Here is a 12885-nt window from a genome sequence, read left to right as displayed (position 1 = left end):
GCCACTGGAAGTGTGTGCCCCTTCCAGCAAGAAAATGGGAGCTATACATTTCTGCCTATTTTCATGCTGCTCCAAGGGGATGTAACCCCTGGAAGTGTTTGTGCACCCATTTAAAACCAGCTCTTTGTTCTGTGATCTAAGGAGACTTGTGTACGCCTACTCCCTTCTGTTCCCAGAGCTAAGAGGTTTAGATGGAGTCCTTTCAGAGATAGCTGTAAAAGTTGGGACGCTCAATGCATAGCATAAACCTTGTCGAGGGAGAAACAGGGGATTGCAATTTTTTAAGCCCTTTCTCTGCACCACTCTCAGGGAATGAAGCCTTGGAAGTGCTTTCATGCCTGTACAAAGCTGCTACTTTTTTTTTTCCTGTGGTATTTGGAGACATGCAAATGCCAGTCCCCTCTGCTCCCAGAGCCAGGGTGTTTAGGATACAGCCCTTGGGTGGAAGATGTAAAAGTTGGGAAACTTGATGTGCAGACAAACTCCTCCCAGCAGGGATTAATAAACCTGTAGTTATTGCTGGGGTGAGCCAGGAGACAAGGTTTGAGAAGTGACAGCCTGCTTCTCAGGCTGCCAGTGGGTTAATATTTGTTTGCCCCTTAGCTCCTCAGTGAAAGTTATGTAGCAGTCAGGCTGCCAAGTAGCTACTGGAAGAGTGTGTCATAAATGCCTTCTGGGGAGAAGCAGGGGATTTCAGTTTTTAAAGCCCCTTTACAACACTGCTCTCAGGATGAAATGCCTGAAAGTTCATGTGCACCCATATAAAACCACTGATTTTTTCTGTGGTCTAAAGAGACTTGCATGTGTCTAACTCTATGCAGTCTCAGAGTTGATAAATTAAGAGCCAAACCGTGAAGAACCTCAGAATTAGAATGGTATATGTGAGGTCCAAGCTCTCCTGGGGAACCTTAGAATTAGGGTAGTATATGTGAGGTCCAAGCCCTCCTCTCCATAGGGAGAAGATGAGTACTGGAAATTTCTTTCTTGATTTTATGGCACAATGTCAGAGCAGGATCCATGCCTGAGTGTGACTCAGCTTTTCACATCGGATCAATGTGGATGTTTACTTAGTGCCTGATAGGTAGAAGTCCCTCAACTCATCTCTGAGTTTCTCTCAGAGGGAATTGATCGATGAGTAGATATTTGGTGCATTTGGGGGTGGGGGGAGAGCCAGGAGCTTCCTATTCTGCCATGTTGCTAAATGTCTCCTTGGTCATCTTTTTAAACCATTTCTATGAAATTACAGCTTCCTCACTCCCTCACCCTGTATCTGGATGTTTTTGAAGATGACTGATCTCTGCAGTGAGAAGGCCCTGGGAATAGACTGACTCTCTCTCTCTCTGTCTCTGTCTCTCTCTGTCAATCATATACATACTCACATAGATACACATACACATGTATGTACACATGCACACACTGGGCACACCCACACACTCTACACCTGCCACGCACATACACACATGTTAACTGAAGGGGAATGCTGTCCAGCTTGGCTGCAGCCATAGTCCTACAAGGTGAAACCCACAGTCTAGTATTTGTCAAGTACACAGACCAACTCTGTGGGGGCTCTGAGGGACCAAGGTCTAGACTGCGTTGTAAGGAAAATCTATCACCACCGCCTGGATTGAGCCCAGCACCACACCTGCATTTGAACAATAGCCTGTTATATCTGAAAGACTCAGGCTTTAAAGTGAGTCATTAAAAATGGAAAGAGCTATTGATTGGCTTTCCTCCTTGCTTTTGAAACTATTTTTGGATTCCCAAAGCTTCATCCTCATTATAGCCATCAGAAACAGAGAATGAGAATGAAAGTAACTTTGGTTTCTCACCTACAGGCATAGACCAAATATGTAACTTTCAGAGCATAGTTATGGGGGTTAAAGAGTCAGCGGGAGGCCTAGATGTCAGAAGCTAATAATAGGAATAAAAGTGATGATCATGATAATGAAGATGACTTCACTTATCAATTGCCTCCTACGCGCCAGCCCATGCTGGCCACATTATACCCGTGCTCATTTCATTTCCTCAACAATAGGTTAAGCCACTTGTCCCTGAGCCATGGGGCAGAGCTGGAGAGAGAATTTAGGTATTTCTGATTCCAAAGGTGTGCTTCCTCCACTACATGTGAATGAAGCTTTGACATCACACTTGCCATCACTGGGCTGTTGGGACTAAGGCCAGCCTTCAAACCTCTGGTATCTTCCCTAAGCTGAGCCTCAGTTTCTTTATCAATATAGTAACCCTTGCCAGGCTTACTGTGAAAGGAAAATGAATTATTAGGCAAAGGTGCTTTGGAAAAAAATATAAAAGTGTGGGTGGGTGGGTGGGGAAACATAAGATGAAAGAGAAAGTGATCTCAATCCCTGGTAATTAGGTGACATTTCATATTTTTCAAAGCCATTTCACAATATCACCTTCTTAAGTCTACCCAGGAATCCTATGAGCTGCACAGCACAGGTGCTTTTGTTAGCTCTGAGTTCTGCCATAAATTGCTTTGGCAGTTCAAGTCCCATCGCTGGGCCTCAGTTTCCCCATGTACAGAATAACACAGCTGGACAAGAACCAGGAAGAATCAGGACAAAAATTGGAGAGCTGCAAGTCAAACCAGGCTGGCGGAGGTCTGTCATTTAGCTAGCACAGTGATTCTAACTTTTAAAAATGTAATTCAACAGCAGTGGAGGAGGGGGCTGTTGCTACTGCACTTTGCCACAGCCCAACTAAGACCCAGAGATACACCCTCCTTGTCTAACATAGATAGCTCATTAGTGACCAAGTTGAATTTGGATCTCTGACCCCTAGATCAGGGCTCCTTATAAAGACTACATTTCTCAGGGCCAAAAACAAGAAAAAAATGAAACCCCAATAAGCAGAGCTTATACTTGAAGCCCATCAGAAAATACCTCTCTCTATAAACATTACTGTAGTCATGATAATTTACAGTGGAAATAACCAAGAATAAGATACAAATTCATATAACACAAAAATAATCTTTGGAAATGAAGTCACTTAGGAGAGTGACTTTTGTATCTGAGACACCCTGAAATTCCTGGTAACTCATCTGAGAGAGGCCATTAAAGATAAATTCACTTAGGCCAACTTTTTAAAGCTTTCCCCAATGTCTTCTATGAGAAGGCATCAGGATGAAAGAAACAAGTCAAAAATCTTGACTGTTTCTTTCCTAACTTCAAAATGCTGAGTTATAAAATAAGGTAACCAGTTTAAACATTACGGGTGCCTGTATATTGGTTGATTGATTAATTTACGTAAGTATTCTTTAGTTAGCATCAATTGTGGGCCAGGGACTATTCTTAGCACTGGGAGGTATAGCAGAAAATAAAATAGACAAAATATCTGTCTTCTTGGAATTTATATTCTAGTGGAGCTTGTAGTCTAATGTTATATTTAATATTTTCTTAATACTAAAAATAACCAGGAAAATTACATAGTCTATTAGGAGATAAGTGCTTTGAGAAGACACACAGTAGCAAAGGGAATGGGAAGTAAGGGATGGGCTCTTTCAGTTTGCTACAATTTGGCAGGAATGACTACAGAAGAGGCGCCTTGCTGAGCACCACCAGGTAACAGGGCTCCGTCAGGGCTAATGGAGAGAGGCTACAGATTGATGGAAGGATTCTAATTCCTTAACCCCTAAATAGGGCTAATAACAGTATGTACCTCACAGGGACCTATGAGAATTAATTGAGATACTGCTATAAACCTTTTAACACAATGCCTGGGGCACTTGTTAAAACTTAATGTGACATGAAATAAGGGCACAGACACTTCCTTTCTGGGGTACTACTGGCTGGGGTGTGCTGGGTTGGCTTCTTTTTATTTTTCTTAAGGAAAAAAAGATAAAGAGTCCAAGCCAGGTGCCTGACAGGGGAGGTTAAAGTCACACCCTATCTCTTTTACTAACCTTGAACCATGAACTAATCAACTCTGCATCTCAGTTCCCTCATCTGTAAAATGGGAAGAATAATAGTATCTACCTCACAGGGTTGTTTAGGGGTTGAAATGAGATCATGCATATGAACAGTTGAGCCCACACTCAAAACAATGTTTTTTGCTATCATCATCATTGTTATACTTTTCCAAGGTCTAGGTCATGTCTATATAAAGGATATTGAAGGGCTACTGAACTGCTGGGTTCACTGAAAAGAGAGGGGCATTAAGGGTAGAAGTGAAAAGGTCTCAATGCTACCTATCGTCTGACACAGTAGCTTGAAAATGCAAGTCTTTCTGCTCATGGCTCTGTGTCACTTAGTGGGAAAGTCAAGGTTTTTACAGTGGTCTACAAGGTTCTGCGTGATCTGGTATTAGATGACTGCTACTCACCCTCATTTGTTCTGATCTGGACACAAGCATATTCTGGCCCCAAGGACTTTGCACTTGCTGTCCCCTCTGCTGGAATGTCTCTCTCTTCAATGTCAGCGTGGACCCCTTCCTCACTTCCTCCAGGCCTTTCCTCAACAGCCATTAGAGAGGGAAGCTTTCTCTGATTGCCCTATTTAAAACAGTGATCCCTCATCCATCACCTTTCTGCTTTCATTTTTTCCATCACAGTTATCACCATCTGTCATATTATATATTTGCTTTGACTTTTTAGTCTGTCTTTCCCACTAGAATGGAAGTTACATTGCAGAATCTCTAGGTCTTAAAACAGTGCCTAACACGTTAGGTACACATTAAGTATTTTCTGAATAAATAAGTAAGATATCCTTAATACATCCACATTTATAAGGTTTCCTCATAACGACACTGACCCTTCCTCTGTATCTTGGGGATTGCAAGATCTTTAGCTGTCTGAGGACGTGGAGACTCTATGCTGTGCTGAGAAGCAAAATATGTGTTATCTGCACAAGGGAGTTTAAACATTTGGATTCTAGCCAAATGATTTCTCCCCTCTGAGTCTCAGTTTATCCAACTATAAAATGGGTTCATATTGGGATACTGCACAGGTACCCCCAAGGGGGTACTGTGATAAGTATGAGGGGGTAATGGAGTAGATTGTGTTCCAGGCCCTCTGCGACACCCCACCCGCCCAACAGAAGCTCCCCATTCATCATTTTATTACTGGAGGCTCTGGAAAGTTTCATTTGCAGGGAACAAAAAGGTTATCTGGTGCTTAAAAAAAAAATCTGAAAGCCACTATTCTGAATGCTGCCTGCATGGGAATTCTGGGACTCACACAGCAGCTTCAAACAAAAACATGTTCCTTTTTAAAGTCAAAAGGGGCCTTCGGCGACTGGCTGTGCCCTGCCCATCAGAGGAGGGGTGGCCCTGCCATGAATGCCCCCGACTCACCTGTGACATGTGCACCACCTCAAACCAGCGCAGGATCCCCGGCAGCTTGTATGCAGTCACGAAGGAGGTTCTCTCAATCCACATCGACTGTCCGTGGGCAGGGAGTGGCAAGGGCAGGAAAGCGACAAACACATTTATGAAACCTGGGTATCAGAGAAGCTTGGCAGAAACCCAGCCAGGTCCCCAGGCCTCCCATCTACCTGAAAGCAGAATAAATATTGCAATGCCCAGAAACATGCTCTCATCTTACCCTTAAGAATTCTTTCCCAACGTAAAGTCTAAGCTCTCCCTGGACTTAGGCCAGGTAAATTTTAACCAGGGTTTATTAGCAGACAGAATTTTCAGGTAATATTGAATGTGTCTGTCTGTTTTCTGGGGGAAGGGTTCCCAGTGTTTATTAGATTCTCAAAGAGGCAGTGGCTCCAAAAATACTAAGAATTATAGTCCAAGGCAAAGAGGTAAGAGAAATTTGGAGACACCTCCTTATTCCAGTCTTGTTTAAATTCTAGCTGGACGCACACAGAGGAGATTAGCACTCAGGGGACAGTGATAACTAAATTGCTGTGGCTTCTTACTGGTGTTTGCTGGAAGGTTTGACTTTATCAACACCCCTTCTTAGCCTGAGGGTTTCTACCTGCCAGAAATGCCTGAATGCCCTGTGGTTGAAAAGGTGCCTCTGACATGCGACCCGGGTTCTGTATTAAAGGGAAAAAAGCTCAAAAATTAAGGACACAGGTCCTAATGGAAGAGACCAGAGAATGGACGACATCGTATCCATGGAGGTTAGCTTTATTTTCTCTGGCTTTGGATCAAGTTCCTTCCCATTCTGAGGCCGGCCGATGCATGCTCTGGTTCCTCCAGGTGGCCCTAGGGAATGATCAAGGGTAGGGAAGATACTCACGGCAAACTCATTCTCCGGGTCTACGGTCCCCCTGCGCACGGGCCGGGAGTAGTGGAATCTTTGCACGTAGTTGGATTTGTAGAAGCTGAAAGACAGGAAGAGGCTGAGGCTCCTGGTAGCCATGTCTGTCTGCTGACACCTGATTTGACCCTGCACTGTCCAAGGGGGCTCATTACAGTAAACTTCAGGCCTGGCAGAGTCCCTTGTGGTAGCATTTAAAATCAAGGTCTGTGTTCTGGGCTCCGTAAGAGTGATTCTTGCACAGGCTTTCCTGGCAAGGCAATTTAGAAGGTAGACTGGCCTCATGCCCCTTTGAGAACATAGCACCCCTAGAGTATCCAGGCAATTGAATTCCAACATTGATGGAGCTAAGGTCTGAGCCTAATTTCCCGGTGGTGTCCTTAAAGGATTTCTTTAGATGTCTCCGGCAACCCCCAAAATCAGTCTTCTTGAATCCTTGGCAAGATTCTAACATCAGGGCCAGCAGGACACCATGCTAGCTGCACGGTTATTGTCCCCTGTGCATGGGTGCCTGACCAAGAAGGTGAGACCCAACCTTGGCTCCACCTGCTCTGCTGTGGCACTTTGTGAGGCTGCTGGGAGGGACTGCCTCTCTCTGAAGGGTCCTTCATCTTGCAAAGCACATTCTGTTTCTGATTGTCCCACCCAGAGGGGAGGATGTACTCTAAGACACTCAAGTGCTCCATTAGAACCTGGGCATGGAGTCGGGGGAATGAGCTGAGCAGCTGGGAGGCATACAGCCTTGTGTCCCACAGGTGCCCCACCTCGTGGCCTCATCAGTGACCTTACAATCTGATCTAGAGCAGGTGGACATCGGCCTTCACATCACTTCCTCTAGTGTCCCTTTATCAGAGCCTGAGCACACCATTGTCAATGTACAACCTTCGCAAATGCTGAGAAGATGTCCCTCTGGGAGCATGTGTGGAGCATGCCAAGGCCCCCTGTCTCCATCCTGCCTATCACTTGCCCAGCCACACTCTGGCTATGGACTCCCTGGGGCCACTCTGAGATCAACCTGAGCAACCAACAGGCTGACCACATCCAGTTGAGCAAATGCTCGATGTTGCTAAGGATTTGCCGAGCCATAACCCTGGCCCTCCCATCCTTTCTGGCTTCAGCCTTGGCAGGGGCAGAGCCCAACTACTTGGAGGTGATTCTTTGACTGAGGAGGAAAAGGGGGAACAAACTGGCTAAGACAGAGAAGGAACTAGAAGGATGCTGGATCTGTTCTGCCACCAGCTCAGTTTGGTGGCCCCAATGGGGTCTCTTCCCCATCCTTCTTCCCAGTGGACTACGAGTCTTACTTTATAATCTGGTCAGGCACTGGCTTATTCTTGAACCTGGGGTGTTCATCCAAGACAGGCTGGACAGTGAAGCACTGGATGTCTGGAATCCCTGTAGTTAAGGACTTATGTCTGTCAGCTGCAGGGATGGTTCTAAGTATAGCAGGTCCTAACTGAGACCTTCCAGGCCAGACTTTATGGGCCCACATTTTTACTGAATGATCAGCCTCGGGTTGCTGGCTGCCCATGAGGCACTAATGACTAAAATTAGTCACTGAGGTCCTTATCAGTGCTGCCTGTCACCTTGCAACCTCATCCTAGGGCTCAGACCCTGCAAACAGAGTTGGCTAGTGGTGTTTAATCAGCGTCACTGCTATATTATCATTAACAATAATACATTGAATGAATTAATAGCTCTCAAATCAATTGCAGAGTACACCTCCCCATGATCTCATTTGATCTCCTCAATTCCACTGAGTTGCATTATTAACCTAAGTTGTCCCCTTCAAGGTCAGAGAAGCCAGGCCACTTGTTGAAGATCACACAGCTTGTCAGAACAGATCCAGGTTTGTATTTAGGTCTCTTAACTCTAGCTTAGAATTCTTTTATTCTAGACTCGCTATTCAAAGGCAGCCCTCTGACCAGTAATATCAGCGTGACCTGTGAGTTTGTTAGAAGTGAAGACTCTTTGGCCTATCTGAAGACAGACTGAGCCAGGATCTGCAACAGATCCTTGGGTGATACATATGCATGCTAAAGTTTGAGAAGCACTGCTATAGAATATGCAAATCAATGTCATTTTGCACTCCAACTCTGAAAACTTGAAAGCAACTGCCTGCGGCAGGATTGTAAGGAGCTGTGTTCAGATTCAGTGGAAAAGAGTCTTTTGATGGATTAATAATGCCTGCAACAGGCATAGATATTGGAGAGGCACTATGAGGGTCTGACTCTTGTCATGCCTTTGCTAGATCTGTCTTTAGTCCTTGTAAGCTGACAATATGGCAAACTGAATGAACAAAGTCAGTGGTCACTGGTCCTATCCCTGACCCCCTCTTCCCTTTCCCTACCTTCCATTTCTTCTTTACCCACATCTCTTATTTGGGTATGCAAGGTCTTTCCTCCCTCTATTTTACCCAGTGACCACCATGACTCCAGAAAATCTTCGCCTAGGCCTGACATGTCTGCCAACTAAGGAATCAATAACTCCTCTGGCTGGCATTCAAAGCTAGGCCAATATGGCCTTCACCCATCTTTTCATCATTGTCTGGATATCTAATGGAACCTATTCCCTTTGCTTGGAAGCTTTTCCCTCATCAGTATCCCTCTCTTGTGAACTCTTTGGACAGATGTCAAATACCATAGTCCGTGAAAACAAAATTCACCCCCCAGTTAGGAGTTGTTTTCCTTCCTTTGGCTTTCCACAGCCTGCGTCTGTGCTTCTCTAAGGATGCACTCTCCAGCTCCCTGTCGGCTTCCTCCTTCCCCCAGCCCACCTCACACCCTCCATCCCCTGCCCAGATTGTGAACTTCTTCATGGCAGAGGCTATGGTTCTTTGACACATAAGATATGACCAAAACCTAGTTCCAAATTAAATTGAATTGCCTCTTTCTGATGAACTTACTCTATGCTAATATGTTAGGGGTTTTATTAATTTACTTCTGAAGCCTATTTCTGCCTTAAATAGAAGATTTCTCTTCATAAGAGAGGACAATGTTTAACATGAATGAATAAATCTCCATGGAAGTATTTCTACTATCCTCAGGAAAAGCATTTTCTTTCTAAGCCATGTGGCCAACAGCTTGCTCGGGGAAGAAAATCACTCTGGATTAAGTCTAGGGCAGGAGTTGGCAAACTATGGCCCTAGGGTCAAATCTGGTTCACTGCCTTTTTTTGTAAGGCCCAGAGGCTAAGAAGTTTTCTATGGAGAGAAAGAGTATTTTGTGAGATGTGAAAATGATAGAAAGTTCAAATTTTAGTGTCTATAAAGTTTTATTGGAACACAGCCATGCCCACGCATTTTTGGGTTATCAGTGGCTGCTCTCCCACTACAACAGCAGAGTTGAGTAGTTGTGATAGAGACTACATGGGCCACAAAGACTGAAATATTGCCTATCTGATCCCTTTCAGAAAAGTTTGCAGACCCGTGTTTTAGAGAAGGTTCTAGGTCATGTTTACTGATCTTAGCCACTGGCCTTGGTCAAGAGGAGAATCCAAACCCGTCCTGGGGAAGCCCGTGACATGAATCCCCTGAAGCTGTGCTGGGAGGATGCCTGGTGAGGTTGTTATGCCACATGCTGAATGTATGCATGGAACTGGGGCCCCAGAGTTCTGGGCAACTGCTGACTTCCTGTAAAGATACTTTGGCTTTTAATTGTCATTCCCTACTTGAATACCTAAGTGAGGAAACATGAGATCTGTCACCCTCTCAGACTGCTTATCAGCTTTTTAACCAGTGAAGGCAAGAGAAGAGAACATTAAGAACTCAATGTTTTGTCAAAAAGCAGGCCTGAGTTCAAATCCCAGCTCCATCACTTCCTAGTTGTGACCTTGTGCAAGCTGCTTAAATTGTGTGAGCCCCAATTTTCCTATTAGCAAAATGCAGAAAGCAATAATACCTAACTTGTAGACATATTGGAGGGTGAAACAACAATGCATGTAAATTGCCTAGTACATGGTAAACAGTTAATAAAGAGAATGCTGTTCATCAATCTCTTTAGAAAGGATGGTGTACTGGAACAGAGGTTTTGAGACAGACAGACCGTGGGGATGAAGTACCCACTAACTAGCTTTGGAACCTTAGGAAACCACTTTATATCTCTGCCCCACATATTTCTTCTCCATGAAATAGGGAAAATTAACACTTCCCTTATAGGATTTTAAGAGGTTCAAAGAAATAATGGATATAAAGCCCTCAGTCCCATGAAAAGGATGTTTAGCAAATATTAGCCCTCCCTCTTTTCTTTTGCACCTGCCTCCTGGCAGTAAACTAGGGAGATGTTATGTCCCAGGAGCATGTACTCTTCCCAGCCTCATGTTAAAAGGCCACAGAACTGTTCAATCCCAGGATGTCCACTTAGAAAGGCCTTAGAACTAATCCTGTGTCTCACCTATAACCAGATTCATATTTGTAACCAGCCCAGCCCACCACCAGTTGTATTTCCTCCTGCAAATAACCATGGCAGACCAGGCACCAAGGGCAGGCAAGCATAACAAAAAGGGTACAGATGAGTATTTACCACCGGAGAGAAGAATATTTAGATTCGAGTATAGCAGACCAGTCACGCAACCTGTCAACCCGGTTTTAAAGGCTGTAACTTAATTTGCGCTAAAGGGTGCCACGACAGGAGCTAGGCTGAGTTAATGTGCTTCCCAGCTCAACAGTTGTCCCTATCCCTGCGCTTTTTTGCTCCCTGCCGTGTGAATCCTGTCTGTTGCCCAGCATCGGCTGCTGGCCCACTGAACACCACGCTTGGCTGCACCGGCGCCCACTTACACTACACTGTAGCATCATCCAGTGTGACTTCTGTGTACTGTGTACTCCAAACGAGCTGGCTTATTCTCTGCCTCCTTCCTCCCTTTCTCTGTTTATCTCTTTTCTTCTTTCCTCTTTCTGTGTTGTTGTCTTTTTATTTCTATTAATCAACAAATATTTACCAGGAGTCACTTTGTACCAGGCATCAGAGAGATAGGGACTTAACTGCAGGGAGGAGGCCAGAGCAAGCGTCTTCCCTCATGGAGCTGACATTCCAGCTCGCATCCATGTACATTTAAAAAGCACCAGGGATAACGGCAAATTGAGGCAGGTTTTCCAAAGAAAACAGAGCTTTTTTTCTTTGAATACCAGGGTCATGAAGAGCTCAGAAAAGGCCACACTAGACAATAGAAAGGTCCAGGCAGGCCTCTTCCCGAAGGTGACACCACGCTAGGATCTGATGGGTAAGAGAGAGCTAGTCATGTAAGGAGCTGAGGAAGGGCATCCCAAGCAGAGGGAATAGAGAATATGGATGCTCAGAGGTGGGAACAAGCTGGGCATAGTGCAGGAACAGAAACAAGACCACCATGGTCAGAGGGACGTGAGAAACGGATGGGGGCGATGACGTTGGACAGGCAGGCAGAGGTCATACCACGGATGGCCTCGCAGGCCTTGCTTAGCAGTTTTCATTTTATTGTAATGGCAGTGTGGCGTCATTTCTGTTCATGGAGGCTGCTGTGCTCGTTCCTGTCGAAGGCTTCTGCATACAAGCATCCTTCCTTCTGTCTGAGATATTCTCCCCACCTGCTGCTAAGCTTTGGTTATTCGTCATCTCAAACATCACCTTCCTCAAGGAAACCTTTCCTTTCCCAACCACAGTACTCAGCATGGCTTCCTCTAGGCACAGATTATATTTTTGTAAATAAATATGTAATAGTGCAATTAGTCGCTTAATATCTCTTTTACTAGCTAAACTGTAAACTCCCTCAACGTAGGACCACTTTGCGAATGAAAATCTCCAGTCCCTTCTACCTTGCTTAGCATAGAGTCAGGGCTTGAGAGTATGCAATACAAGAATGAATGAGTGAGTGACTCAATCAATGCATGCAACATTTACAATGTACTGAGATGGGTTTTTTGGATCTCATCTCAATTATTTACTGGGAGTCACTCTGTACCAGGCACCGTGTGAGATAGGGATTTACTACAGGGAGTAAGCCAGAGCAAGAGTGTTTTCTCACAGGGCTGACATTTTAGTCACATTCATGCACTTTAAAAAAGCACCAAAGACAACAGCAAATTGAGACGAATCTTCCAAAGCAAACAGAGCTTGAGATACCAGGGTCATGAAGAGGCCAGAAAAGGATCCAAAGAACATGGATCCAAAGAATGTGTTGCGTGTTCCTGCAATATGATACCACTGCAATGATTCTGGCAGCAGCTCTGAGCTCTAAGGTGGGTCTTTGTGGGCTGCAGCCCTGGCAGGGCTGCTCATGTGTGGCCCCTTGGCTAGGGCATTCTCCAAGGATACACTGGCCTGGGGCATTCTTCACATCATCTCCAGGGGCAGAGGTGGTGTTCATCTTCTCCGCGTTGGGGAACTGGGTCATCAGCTGCATCTGGAAATCTTCTCTTCGCTCATACTCCTTCCCTCGGTAGATGAACACTTTGTTCTGCAGAGAAAGGATGCTCATTAGAGATTCGGGGACCCAGGTGTGAAGAAAGAGGCCAAGCAAAGCTGAACCCAAAGCTGAGCATGGGCTGTGGGCACCTCCAGTGCATCACCCTCCTCTTGGTTTCCCCACAGGGGAAGGAAGGGCTCAACTCACTGACCTAGTGGAGGCCATCACTGCTTTAAAGAGTCTGGGTCTAAAGGAAAGGAAGATCATGGATGCTGAGA

General features: G+C 45.1%; 1 protein-coding gene across 2 annotated transcripts in view; it reads right to left on the bottom strand.

Moving 5' to 3' along the window:
- DOCK2 (dedicator of cytokinesis 2) overlaps positions 1-12885 on the bottom strand; it is a 437527-nt gene that overhangs the window by 19467 nt on the left and 405175 nt on the right. For both annotated transcript variants that reach the window (XM_064376547.1, XM_064376548.1), the window contains exons 41-44: positions 12517-12658; positions 7534-7615; positions 6209-6293; positions 5308-5394 (exon numbers count right to left, since the gene is read on the bottom strand). In XM_064376547.1, coding sequence (XP_064232617.1) covers positions 5308-5394; positions 6209-6293; positions 7534-7615; positions 12517-12658 — 396 coding nt within the window. The remainder of the gene's footprint in view (positions 1-5307; positions 5395-6208; positions 6294-7533; positions 7616-12516; positions 12659-12885) is intronic.

The sequence above is a fragment of the Aotus nancymaae genome, unplaced genomic scaffold (genome assembly GCF_030222135.1).
Source record: "Aotus nancymaae isolate 86718 unplaced genomic scaffold, 86718_ANA_hifiasm-v0.15.2.pri h1tg000015l_1, whole genome shotgun sequence".
Classification (NCBI taxonomy): domain Eukaryota; kingdom Metazoa; phylum Chordata; class Mammalia; order Primates; family Aotidae; genus Aotus; species Aotus nancymaae.
Note: the sequence above shows the minus strand (reverse complement) of the source record. Positions and strands in the feature narration are given on the sequence as shown.